The 14046-nt window shown below is 42.6% G+C and overlaps 1 protein-coding gene across 1 annotated transcript; it reads right to left on the bottom strand.

Moving 5' to 3' along the window:
- Window positions 1-4028: 4028 nt before the first annotated feature.
- Window positions 4029-12369, bottom strand: smg8 (SMG8 nonsense mediated mRNA decay factor). The gene is made up of 4 exons (XM_071547112.1): window positions 10806-12369; window positions 9239-9384; window positions 6579-7466; window positions 4029-5242 (listed from the first exon to the last, which is right to left on the bottom strand). The coding sequence occupies exons 1-4, from the start codon at window positions 12322-12324 to the stop codon at window positions 5030-5032; spliced, it is 2766 nt and encodes a 921-aa protein (XP_071403213.1). The 5' UTR covers window positions 12325-12369; the 3' UTR covers window positions 4029-5029.
- Between the last annotated feature and the right edge of the window lie 1677 nt (window positions 12370-14046).

Genomic DNA, 14046 nt, shown 5'->3' with positions numbered 1-14046 from the left:
GATCAGATTGGAAATAACATGTTGTATATCATACAACTATTTATTATTTTTGGAAAATTCCATATTCATAAGAAAAAATGGTCAGGAACCAAGCCAACTTTCCTGCACTTTATTAATGAATTTAAACAATATAGCACCATTGTATCTAATGTTAAAAACAAAAAAGCTATTAAGACCTTAAAGTTATTAAGCGACTATAATATGCTGCATATAACATAAACTCTGGCGTTGTAAAATGTGCTTTTTGTTTGTTATTATTTTTTTAAATCTTTGTCTCTATTGTCTATGTATCTGTTTGTGCCTTTGTATATGAACTTGTGTACAATAAAGAAAGTGAAAAAAAAAAAAAAAAAAAAAAAAAAATCAACCAAAAGGCCTATGCATGGTTCTGCCCCTCCTTTGATAGGTAAGAAGCTAAGGAATATGAATCCATTGTAAGTAAACCTATATCTATTAGCATTCCAGAGTAAATGCAGATGCAATACAGGAAAAAATAATATTTCCATCCTCGCCTAGTATATAATATTTATAATTTCAAACGCAAAATCACCATTATAACCAAGATCCCATGGATAATGATGCAATTGAATGTGTTCTCCTACTCCTTGACTACAACTGTAACTGAAAATACAATAAAATAAAACATTTATGATACAATTTATATTTATTTATATATCAGGCTCATTGATATCAGTACTTCGATACAGCCAGCAGATGGCGACAAAGACCATTGGTAGTGACTATGGTGTAATAGGCACTATCAAAGGTTCAGTGATGACTTGGACCCAGATCTTATTTTTTTTTTAGAAACATTAATTTCTCTTGGAACCATCTTACATGGTTTGGCTGATATTAGCCATTGAAGTTCCAAGCAGGCATGACCTATCACGTCTACTAAAGTATTTCAAAATTGACCAATGGGGGGCGCCACAATTGCCAAAAATGTGGATCTCTCTGTTCAAATTTCATGAAATTTGGTACATGTCCTTCAGGTACAAGTATTAGTCAAAATATGAATTTTGGTTGCAATTGTTTCATGTGGCTGTGCTTAATGTTTTTTCTGTTACTTTCCTCCCATGTTTTCGCAATGTCCCGTGAAATACCACTAGGCAAAATGATAGATATTGGCCAGACAGTGGCACTATAATCAAATCCAAATTGGCTTAGTAGTGGATCAGGTGGGCCTGGCTTCAATCATGACCAATAAAGTCACCTCTTTTCCTTCCCTTGAAAAGCACTGTGCTCTGCACCACAACCCTCTGACAATTTGGTGATGGAGGAGAACAGGTGAGAATGGTTACGCCACAAAAGCTTGTAGTGGAAAATCATGCTTATAGCTTATAAATACATATAGTAAACATATATCCTAATATGCATAAGTTCAAGTCAGAGGCCTGTAAAACAGGAGATCTCAGAAGCCATATACTAGCAGAGTGAACAGCTCCAAGTAGGCCCCAGATAACCCGCAAGGCCGCTAGACGTCTGGGAGGGTACGAGGAGACCTTGATAGGAACGTCAGGAGACTGTCTATCAAGATGGTACGATCCTCACATGATGCTCGGCCCCCCCAGAAGGGACACTGAATAGAGAGAGACCTTACCAAAGAGGAAATTGATGTCCTTGCACGGGAGGTCCAGAATCAAACAAGTGAATATATGGCAGCTAAAATAAAGGCATATGATGTTAACCCTCATCCTACCGACTGGGGTACCCGCAGACCCCAGAGCTATACTTTTTGTCATATCTCACAGGTGCTTTATTCTATCATTCCAATTTTTCATGACTTTGTCAATCAATGTGTTCCTAATGACTTCATATCATTGTTTTCTGTTTCTGTTTTAATTCGTGCTTTTTAAAAATACCAATGCAGTTTTAATAGATGGAACTATTTATTGAGTTCATGTTTGCCATGGGTCCTAATTTAAAGTATCACGCACTATCAGTGGGGGGTAGGGGCACTCTGTCAGTCATTTTGAAGGAGACAGACACAGATGCAGCAGACACAGATTTCCTCATGTGCTCTGTGACCCTAAATACTGCTCTTCCTAAGGTAAGATGGTGTTCAAAGTCACAAATACAATACATCATTTAATTAACTGTAACTTTCCTAAAATAATAATAATCTGGGTTTTTTTTTTACATTTTGCTATGATGGTTGTTTCTTACAGTAGTTTATTCTTGGGGTCTCCAGGGACCCCAGTCAGTAGTCCTTGTATGTTAAATATGTTGGTAGGATGAGGGTTAAATTAGCTTGGGAGGAGATAACACACTTAGTTAACATGTGTTGCTCTGGTGCTAGGAGAACTGTTGCCCAGTGTAGGAAACGGTTAAGTGATATCAGACAAAGAGCCAAACAGAAGTTGTTGGCGAACCACAGGAATTTGGCTATGGGAGGAGGGTCATCCACCAGCCAGTCCCTTACATCACAATCCCCACTGAAAATGTGGAAGCTAGGTTGGTGTATCAGGTGAGATATTTGTAAATTGCTTATTACCTTATATTTAAAAGTTACCATCCAGTAAAACATCCAAGTGATAAGGGATCGTATTATGCAGGCATCACGCACCCATTACACACTATTATCCTTATGCTGTGGGTAGGCCTACAGTAGATTATCAAATTAAAATGAGATGGCCCACTGGCTTTCTAGCCTAAATATTTGACCCACTTATTGTATAAAACAATTATAAACTTTATCTTTAAAACAGGGCGTTGCTGAAAAAGAGCATGCGTGCTCAGACAACCTACCGATACAGACTGATTGAGTAAAAAAAAAAAGTTACACCCCGTATAATGTCATAATTGCCAGTTAAAGCAATAATGGGACAATTATCAGGAACAAGGTTATTACAGTATCAGCAAACTTAAAGTGATAGTTCACCCAAAAATTTTAATTATGTCATTATCTACCTCATGCCAGTACAACATGGGATGAGTGTTTTTTGGGAATACTCGGTAACTAATATTCAGTGAGGTTGGCGTATATTAGCATACATGACGACCTCATTGAATAATTTGAATTTCTCTGTTGCGTTTTGCTCTGACAATTGAATGGGCAGACGTCCAGACATCCAGGAAGTATAACTTTTTTACCATCATCTATCACATCAATATGCAGATATTCCACAATGACATCAAACACAGAATGACCAATTCATTACTTTTTATTTAATTACTTAATATAGAGCTCAGTTTGTAGACAGGAAAATAAGATCTAAAACAAGGTGTTTACATTCCAGTACCCAGTTTATTAGTTTATTATGTCCACCTAAGACTGATTGGTAGCTGCTATAGGCTCTTTGTGGCCAGCGGACAGATGACAGTGTGTTCTGATACCATTCTGCCATTACATATGGCAGAATACATTAGTTTATACTAGTTCTTACCATTCTCCTTTAATCTCTCCTCAACAAAGTTGTTTTAGCCCACTGCTGCTGACTGGATATTTTACGTAGCTGTACCATTCTGGATAAAACGTTGACCCTGTTAAATGTGAAAGGAGGGGCGTGTGCTTTTTGATACCAATAATGTCCTGTTCAAAGTCACTTAGGTCACTTGTTTTGCCATTTTTTGGGGAGCTGCAACAGAGAAGAGTATCCTATCCCCACTAATTGAGACGACATAGATTCACCGGATTTGCCAGATTCAGTTCTGGTGGCAGGAACGGCAATGAGTTTGACCCATTGATCACCTTACCTAATATCTGATGAGAGCTTTGTTACCAAAATCATCTCCGTCTCCCCAGTAGATAGCTCTGTCTGGTGCATACAGTATGTCAAGTAACGGTAGAAGATAGAACTTTTAGTAATCCAAGTTGGTATTCGTTTTTATTTTATAGCCTGTAGATTCATAACTTCTGAAAATACAAATCTCAATCCTCATCATTAGTGAAGGGCATTACAAATCAGCATTGCAAAAATGAAAGCTCTCTAAGCTAATTTTGCTCACTTTCTGTGTAAACAAACCAAGTTACACTCTAGTCTAGTGAGAAGAGGGATCTGCAATTCAAAGCAATTCCCAAGAAAAACACAAATCCCCTAAACAGGCCCGGCAGGTTTAGATGCGTCATTTAAATTAACTAATGAGCTGCACATCAGTTCTCATTTTCAGGATAATGAATACTGTGAATACTTAACATTCGGTATACTAAAGCGTTAGCATATGCACTGGACAGAAATATTTACCGGAGACACTGAGATGATTTTGGTGCCAATCCTCTCATCTAGGGCTGAACGACTTTGAAAAAAGATCTAATTGCGATTATTTTGACTGAATTGCGATATGATTCGCGATATTAGAGGGAATGATAATTTTTACATCATTATTCTCATTTTCATTGAAAAACGCATTAAAATGATTATGGTGTGATTTTTGCGGCGATCTGTACCAAACAAAGACGTTTTCTTAAGACTGTAGAATATGATGTGTAGGCCAGGACATCTCTGCAGCACCACAATATTTACTTTTAAATGGTATTTTGACACATTTCACCTTTAACAAATATTGCGCCTCCTGCGATTCGAAAATTGCAGTAGGCCATATTGCGATTTTGATAAAATTTGGATTAATTGTTCAGCCCTACTCTCATTACATATTGGGTAAGGTGACCAATGGACCGAACTCCCCAAAAGTCAGTACAGTCCCTTAATGGTGAAATCCAAAGTGTCTCCTAAACAGCAACGAGCGAGCACTCCGTCCAGAGAAAGCTGGACTCACCAGCATTAGATCTTTTGCCTCTCTCGTGTCTTTGGCATCCTTTGGCATGCAGCATCCCTACATTACTGTCACCTTACAGGATTTCTGGGTATTGTCCTCCCAATTCAAACAGTTGCCTCTTGCCTCCCTTTGGGGTGGCTAACATGCAAAATTGCCTAGAGCTTTAATTTACAGGAAAGGGCAAACTTTTCTTTCAAAAGGATGCAGTTCATGATCAGCTCTTCCAGTCAGTTTCCCATCACAGTCAACCTGATTAGAAAGTAAACATGAGCCTGGATCCAGGAAGGTGAGTGTGTCTCTCCATAGTACAGGTTCACTGTGGTGGAGGGGTGGCAGTGGTGGCCCTCACAATGCCTCGCAACACCTTGTAGTTGGTCAAGGGCTGGTTCTCTTTGGGGGGATAACAGGGGCCCCGCTCTGTCACGTAGGAGTAGGGGAACCGCAGCACCCAAAGGCCATCTGGGGGCAGCACCAGCTCCGTCTGCTCCGGGTGGAAAACTGGGCAGGGAGGAGGGCCAGGCTGTACCTGAAATAGGATATAAATAAATAAATAGGATGAAATAGACTGCGCTCTATCTGATTTATAACACAAAAAACCCAATAGTGATTCAACCTATAGCCGCTTCGTAAAAACATTCACATTTGCTGTTCTAAACCCCCAGCGTTGGGTAGGTCTTTCCTGGGAGAAAGTCCTGATAGTGCTTTATGTTTATGCCACTTACATCAACAGAAATTCCAAGTGAAAGGATGTCACAGTACTGGCCTGGGTTTCCGTTATCCGGTAATTACCGTTTTTTTTTACCGGGAAAAACTGTTGAAGTCCGACATATTTAAATCTCTCCGGTCATAATGTCCGGTGAAAATAATTCCCTCTAAGCACAATTATTGGAACATTGTGCTCCTTGTTTTACTGAGACTGAGTTACAGCAACAGGTTGAGTTCTACTCCCAGTCTTTGAGTAGCTTTGAGTCTCTTTCAGTAAAGTAATAATAAATATTGCACTACGTGAGTTGATTTAACTGGGGAGGATTTACTAAATTGTTTTGAATGTAGCGTAATGTATTAACCAATCAAGGGTGATGTGTGTGTGTGTCGGGTGAAGGTAAGATGCCTTTGCAGTTTATTTTCATGACTTTTTGCTGGGCTGTGCTTTTTACATATTTACTGTGTTGTTTTTCTTGGTTGTAAATTGCGTATTTAGCAATGGGCAATGTGTGATGATGGTAAACGGGACATGCACGTTGCACATTTGGCATTGCGTAATGGTGACAGCATATGGCTATTTGGGAACAAAATACGTGTCAGGAACGAAGTAAAGTGCAAATTTTCATAGTAGAGGATCCTATTTTTCCATTTTTTGAGAGAGATAGCGTTATGCATGTGAGTCTATTGACGGGACTTATTTTATTTGGAATATAATGTATAAGCAAAAGTAGCCTACTTTTCAATAAAAAATATTATAAATCTACATGCCTTGATGATGTCATTCTTTATATAGCCTGCCAATCAATTGTTTTTAAGCTCAATAAACACAGATAATATTTGACCAGAATTTCTCCCATTTGTCCAGGACGTTGAAATCTTCCAGGACACGTGGACCGGCACCAATTTTTTTGTAACGGAAACCCTGGTACTGGCCACACTGTTTGACTGACAAATGATCTCTAGGAAGTGCAGTGCAAAAACACCACAGCGGTGAGCGCTTAGCACCAAAGATGGAGACAAAATAATAAACACTACCACAGTGACACGGGCTGCTAGAAATGCTAGGAACTATCTTCACTTTTACAGGGTATTGGACAAAGCAGTCACGGTTGGTATGGATGCAAAGTTGAGTCACAGTGAGCTTCAGACCAGTTTACCTGGGGGTTTATGGTGATCTCCAGAGGGGCATCAGGCACCACAATGAAAAGGCGAGCCAACTGGGCGAAGTGAGGCTTCAGGCCACGGCCCTGGGCAGGGGAGGGTATGTACAGTGGCATGTCAGTGTTCAGCACCCTAGTAGCAGGCTCCTTAGCACCCCCGGGCCCCAGCACCTTTACAATCTTATCCGGCCCCGAGCTGAGGAAGCGTCGGCCCCTGCTGTCTTCGTACTCGAACCCCACAAAGACCCGAGCCACGTCGTCCCTCCTGCGACTCCTTCCCAGCCCTCCGGTGCTCCCTCGCTTCCCCACCAGGGCTTTGTTGGGAGCCGGCCACGAGGAGGCGCCTCCGTCCAGCGGCTCCGGCAGTCCCGCCTCCTCCTCGGACCGAGAACGAATCACCAAGTCCCAAGGCAGGAGGAAGGAGGAGCCGGGGAGGAAGCCCGGATGTTCCAGACCTGTGTGGCAGTTGTAGGACTTGGCTGGTCCCAATTTGACCAGGGACCAGCTGGAGAACTTGGGCAGCAGGCCCTTGGGGCAGCCTGAGTGCAGCATGCCAGGGAGGTACTCCACAGTGGAGGGCTGGCGGTCCACCAGGCTGGGCCTCTTGTGCTGGACCTGGGCTTCAGTCCCGTCCCCGTCCCCGTAGGGCCCCAGGCTGTCTGTGGACTGGCCCAGGCTGAGGGCCAGGCTGAGGCTGGTGTTGTCTCCAGGGGTATGGCTCTGGGCAGTGCTGGCCTCCTTCAGCCTCTCTGCCTCCCCGGGCCCCGAGACCTCGGAAGGGGGTCGCGGGGCTTGGTTGCAGGCCGGAGCCGGGTCAGGAGTGCTGGGCTGGAACACCGGGAACTCAATCCTCTCCAGCTTCCCACAGCACTTCTCCTCCAGCGTCTACAAAGGAAGAGCAAGACAGAGACAATGTCTAACAAGAACTGGTTTACACACAAAAAACATCTGACCTCTCTCATCAACAAGGCCTTTCCATCTGCAGAACTGCCGCTCACTGGAGGTTTTTTGTTTTTCGCACCATTCTGTGTGAACTCTAGAGACTGCTGTGTCCCAGGAGAATCCCAGGAGATCAGCAGTTTCAGAAATACTCAAACCAGTCTGGCACCAACAACCATGCCGCGGTCAAAGTCACTGAGATCACATGTTCTCCCCATTCTGATGTTTGATGTGAACATGAACTGAATTGGCTGAATGGATAATTGCATGAATAAGCAGGCGTACAGGTGTTCCTAATAAAATGCTCGGTGAGTGTATATATATATATTTTAATGGTCCCGGGAAAAATCCTTTGGGAAGGAAGTGACGCTTTACGTTTCCAGTTTGTTTGGAATAAATAGAAGAACGGGGTAGTTAGTAGGGCTGGGCAATATATCAATATTATATCGATATCGTGATATGAGACTAGATATCGTCTTAGATTTTGGATATCATAATATCGTGATATGGCATAAGTGTCTTTTCCTGGTTTTAAAGGCTGCATTACAGTAAAGTGATGTCATTTTCTGAACTTACCAGACTGTTCTAGCTGTTCTATTATTTGCCTTTACCCACTCAGTCATTATATCCACATTACTGATGATTATTTATCAAAAATCTCATTGTGTAAATATTTTGTGAAAGCACCAATAGTCATCCATATAATATTGTCACAATATTGATATCGAGGTATTTGGTCAAAAATATTGTGATATTTGATTTTGTCCATATCGCCCAGCCCTACTTACAACTGAACATTTAGCCCACTTCGTAGAAAATACCGAGATATATATCGTGTATCGCCATTCAGCCTAAAAATACAGAGATATGATTTTTGGTCCATATCGCCCAGCCCTAGTAGTTAGCATGAACAGTGATAGACACCATGGCTGAAGAGACAAAAAACAGAACGCCACCTACAGAAACTCAAACTTCACCAATAGAAAATCCAAGGAAAGTTGCAGCACTGGCCAAACTATTAAATTAACAGGTGATCCCTGGGAAGTCCAGTGCAAAAACACCACAACAATCAGCACTTCAGATGGAGGCAAAATAAAAAAACACCACAGCAATGATTGCTTAGTACTGAAATTAATTAACGGTGTAATAGGGTTACTTTGAGTGGGAGATGTGAGTGCATCGTAATGGGATCAAGCACAAACTTCATCCTGCACGATATTGTTAGTTTTCACTTGTGTTTCATTTGGCATGAGGGCGAGTAGATGATGACAGAATTTTCATTTTTGAGTGAACTATTCCTTTAAGAAACTCTTCCTAAAAGTCCTCCTCTCTACTCTTAACAGTTTTCCACCTTAGGAGTTCTCTTAAGGGCTAAGATGCTTTGAGAACAGCTTTTATCTTCGCTAGGATTCAATCTTATTTTTAAGGGGAAATTATTCGAAAACGTCATCATCCTAAGAATTTTCTTACAATTTCACTGCTAGGACCAACTCTTACTGGGAAGCTTTGTGAATACGGCCCCTGGACAACAAGCTCTTCGGCTGTAAGAAGGAGAAGGCCGCCCTCCACCAAGGCAACAGAATTTTAATAATAAGGATGTTGTGGATTACCGTTTTGAGAATAGTGGATGTGATATTTGACTATGTCTATTTTCAGTCTGTAGGCTCAGAGGGAAGCTGCTCTGGTCCTCATAAGGAGTGTGTAGTGTAAATACTGACCTGGTAGAAGTCATAGTTGGCAGCCTGGATGTCAAATGGATCCTCACGAGGAGCCTGCTTCCTTCCACAGTTACAGGAGCTAGTGGAGCGCCCCCTGCTGTTGTGGTTGAGGATGGGTGGGTTGCGATCCATCTCTGACTTCTCACCTATAGAAATTAAAGCCAGAGTAAATGTGCCTATGTTACTATATGTATTATTGTTAGGCTAGCTGAAAGATATCACACATGCCATTCCCCCCATTTATTTATTATAAATATTTTTGAAATTTTGAACTCTAATGACATCTACATACTTTCCAGCTAGAGACTCAATTCGAACAATGAAATGCGTTAGGATATAAAGTATGTGCAAGTATTCAACTTTTTGAGACTCTTTACATTTCTTAGGATGTTTAAGTTTTTGTTTTATTAGTTTTACTTAGTTTAAGTTTTATTTTTTTAATTGAAGTGAAGGGCAGAAGATTTGCTAGAGTGAATTGTAGCATCTTCAGCTGTACCCTTCATAGACTTCCATTGTATTTTTAACAATGCAAGTTTTATATATATACACAGTATATATAAATATTTTTGTTGACATTGTTTGTATTTTAAAGCTATATTCCAATAAAAAGTCAATGCCCATTTGGTCACTATTACTACATATTGTACACAACAACTTATATTCAGGTTTCAATTTGTACTATACCATGGCCTACTTGATGCTTGTATTCAGTTATTTTTTTCTACTTTTGCTTTTGGAATTATGAAACTTGAAAACTGATTTAGAATCAATGGAAGCTTTTTCCAAATTTTGTGCAAGAAACTCTGTTCCCATGTCATATCATAAGAGATTGGAGACCTTTATCAAGTTGGAATATTTCTTTTCAGCTACCAACTTTAACATCTCCAAAGCATAGATTTTAGTAATAGACTCATTAGTGCTACTATCAGGGTTCCCACCATGGCCCTGATGTAAATCTACATGACTTTCCATAACTAAGTGCTTCCAATGACCTAAAACTGTTCTTCCTTCCTGGTTTGTTAATGTTGTTTTTCAGTCTGGTTTCCACTCCAGTTGGACTGAAAACCATCTAATGCAAAGGAGTCAAGATGGAAAACACATTCTGCTATGTTCCTGTAAAGTGACCCATTTATGTATTACACCAGTGATTCTCAACCTTTTTCACATCAAGGACCCGTCATTTAGTCCACATTAGGGCCACAGACTCCCATTTGATGAGATTTTGTCTTTCGGACCCAAATCTGAGAATATTTTTTATTATTAGATATGATTTTGTCCAGAATTCTATGACTGTCTGTATTGTAGGTAGAGAGATAAAAGTGAAACTATGATCAAAACAGTCATTCTTCTACATTCTCTAATTGTGTTAACTTCTCGTCAATTAAATAATGGTTACGTTTAACAATTCATCAATTCGCTGGGGACCCCCCTGGAACCTCCTCAAGGACCCCTGGTGGTCCCCGGACCCCACTGTTATTACACAACATATAAACACCAACCAAGTTCCTCTCAACACGAGGCCAGAGGCAGTAAGGGAGAGGCAAGGGAAGTGGTGGGACGTGTTCACCTGGCTGGGGCAGCAGGTGGAACTTGTGGACACAGTGTTGGTCAGTCAGGCTTCGCTCCTCACACAGCTGGTGGCCGTTGCTCCAGAACTTGTAGCAGTCCTCGTGGAGCTGCAGGGCATAGCGCTGGAAGGCCACACCGCGGGCGTGCTGGCTGTACACCCGCAGCGCCTGGGCCAGCTGGTTTTTGTGCACGGTGGTCGTGTAGTTATGGGGCAGGTTGGACTGGTACGCGCTGTGAGCCAGCGGCAGAGCTTTCTGGCACCTGTTCTCCGAGAACTTCGCGTCCGCGTCGAGGAAGCCCTCCAGCACCTTCAGCTGGCTTTGCACTTTAACGGCTAGCTCGGCCATTTCTTCTTCGGTGTTGCTTATTATTACCTGGTGGAGTCTGGAGGCCACCTGCACCCACTTGGAGTAGGTCGGCAGTTCAAAGTGCGACGGCTGCGGGTTGCGGCCGACGCTGTCATCGAAGCCTTTCTTCGTCAGCACCAACTCCACATGCTGCCAGAGAAACTCCTTCAAGCTGCAGTCGACCAGCTGCCCGCCCATCGACACCCCGCTGAAGTCCCCGCTTAAGTAGGACTGCCGAGCCGAACGCCGCATCTGCTGATAACGCCTCGGTCCTGATATGGACGCGTTGGCGTCTTGGTCACGCAGGGTGCAGTTAGCTCGAAGATGGCCGAGCAAGGCACCCACCGGATCCTCGTCTGGCCCCGGGATCACGTAAACAAACGCTTGGTTGGCAGGCACAGTGAACAAGCAGTTGCTGCTTTGGTTGGTCAGGACCCGACTCTTGCGGAAGATGCGATAGATTTGGTCCTCCAGGGCGTGCTGCAGCCTCCTCCTGGGTGAGTGCTTCTTGGGCTTGTCGGGGTTTCCTCCGGACTCCGAGCCGTTTGCAGAGACCTTCAGAGCGCCGTTCATCTGGAAGACGAACAGCAGACGCGGGGGGCAGGGCCGGCAGTTCACCTTCCACTCCTTGGACACCGGACAGTCTTTGATGGCAGCTCGGATCAGAGGCAGGGCCTTCTGCCGCAGAGCGTCCAGGGCTCTAAACAGCCGGTCGTAGGTGACATCGAAGGTCTGGTTGGGGTGGACCAGGAGGAGGACATGGCACACCGAGAACAGGTAGAGCAGATGGAGGCAGTGCTGTCTATCCAGGCCTTTCCAGAACTCGTGGGCGTCGGAGTGTCCGCCACCGGCGCTCAGAGACTCGCAGGCCCGCAGCAGTTGCCGGTTGTCGCAGACGGATGAGAGCACCAGGTACAGCACCCGGTTCTCCTGGCTGTAGAAAGCCTGGATTTGGCTGCTGCAGTCCGCAGCGCCGCCGTCCTCCGGGTCGCCGAACAACGGAAAGATGTGTTTGTCCGCCAGGGTGTTGATCAGAGATTCCTTCGGCGGACCGGGCTGCGTGGCGCTTTTACCGAAAATACCGACAACACACAGCCCGTCATCCCGGTACACAGCGTCCTCTACCAGGTCCGTCTGCAACAGAGACCCTACACTCACAGCGAATGTCATGTTCGACTTCTTGTTGTTTTTCTTAAGGAACAAACACCATGTTCGCTCGCCACCTTCGGAACGAATGGGGAAGAAAAACAGCGGCGCACCCAATTAACTTCCCGGTTCGTCTATTAAAATGTCCGAGTAGAAGCAACGCTTCCTTTACTCCCTTTAATTCTGGGAACACTCAGAGAGCTCTTAACGTAGCCTACCAATTCTTAGCAAGCAGCCCCAGCTGAGTGATTTAGTAAAGTCTTCGGCAGTTATCGTATCCACAAAGCTTCCTAGCGGTGAGTGATAATTTCCCCTTAAAAGTAGGACTAAATCCTAGTTATGGGTCCGCTTGTAATTCCACCGGGCGTACGCCGAAACTGGCCTGGGTAGGCGGAGTCAGCACTTTTTTTAAACATCTTTATTGACAATAGAAATCACATACAAACAAAGAAGTCATTAATAGAGACAAGACAACATCAGAGCCAGGGGGAATCTTCTAAGTGAAAATATTAAACAAAGAACATAAATAGATGGTTTTTGCAGCTTTCTTATATTTTGAGTTAAAAATAGTTGTAAGTACTGTTTGGTTTCATTTTCAAATAAATAAATAATATCGGCACTTTATATTAAAACGGGCGTACGCCGGATTGCCCGCTTCAACCTGGCGGTGCTGACGTAACCAGCGCTCGCATATTGGCTGATATATTGAACGGAGATAGAAAAAAATGAAATGTCAGAATACAGGGCTTCAATGTTAAAGGTCCCATATTATGCTCTTTTTAGCAGTTTAAAACATTTCCCAGTGGTTTTTAAAATTCTGTTGAATTCTGGCTAGCCATAGCGGACTGGCGTACTGGCTTACTACTACTACTATTACTTCTACTACTAACTGGCTACTTTGATAGCTGCTGTAATGTTGTTCCATTAAGTGTCTTACAATTGCCGTTGTACTGGCTAGCGACAGGAAACAAATCCACACCAGACATTATGTAGTTATTATGTACAATTACATCAAATTGATGTGAAGACGCAAAAGACAAAAATGATCTTCAGGGAATAGAAATACTGTCACGACACCGGCAAACCATATGGTTATGTCCCATGCTATCTACCGTCTTGGACATATGACTGTCGTAATTTATGTTATGTTATTCAGCTACAGCTCAACAGTTTGAGATCTAACGTGTAACTATAGCTGAAATATTCAAACATTGCATCTCATGGAGGCCTGCTGGTCAGTCCCCCTTGACACCTTTATTGTTTATGTCCTAAGTTACATTAATTTGTACAGTACTCACATCTACTCTAAATTGTCTGTGCTAAATAATAAACATATAATATAGATAAACTTAATTGTCAGAGTAATGTTCTTATAAAGCTTGCAAAATTCAGTAACAGTTACCCTTTCTCATTCCTTAGATTACCTGAAGAATGAATCCGCTTCAGGATCCACCTACATGCATGGTGGATCATCCTGGTCTGGAGCCTGCAATGAATTTATAAAGCAGACTACGGGCCCTTACAGCTTAGAGGTATAGAGCAGTACGTTTCTTTTATGCATTCTGTGCATGAATTGATTTGCCAAATAATGATATGGCCAACATGTGACTTTTGATAATACTGTACATGACAATAAATTTGAGTAAAATAACTGTGTTGTTATACTTTATTACACATCTGTGTAGAAAAACAACTTTAGCACACCTAAAAGTCTTTTAGTGACAAAAGTTACTGAAAAAGTAATAT

This window comes from Centroberyx affinis, unplaced genomic scaffold (assembly GCF_046629955.1).
Source record: "Centroberyx affinis isolate AG114_WGS23_722 - 3 ecotype Tasmania unplaced genomic scaffold, CSIRO-AGI_Caff_v1 ptg005676l_1, whole genome shotgun sequence".
Lineage (NCBI taxonomy): Eukaryota > Metazoa > Chordata > Actinopteri > Beryciformes > Berycidae > Centroberyx > Centroberyx affinis.
Note: the sequence above shows the minus strand (reverse complement) of the source record. Positions and strands in the feature narration are given on the sequence as shown.

Coding starts and splice junctions, on each gene's coding strand:
- smg8 (XM_071547112.1), bottom strand. CDS start 12,324: ATGACATTCGCTGTGAGTGTAGGGTCTCTGTTGCAGACGGACCTGGTA. Junction 9,385..10,805: donor CCACCTGCTGCCCCAGCCAG/GTGAACACGTCC, acceptor TAATTTCTATAG/GTGAGAAGTCAGAGATGGAT. Junction 5,243..6,578: donor AGATCACCATAAACCCCCAG/GTAAACTGGTCT, acceptor ATCCTATTTCAG/GTACAGCCTGGCCCTCCTCC.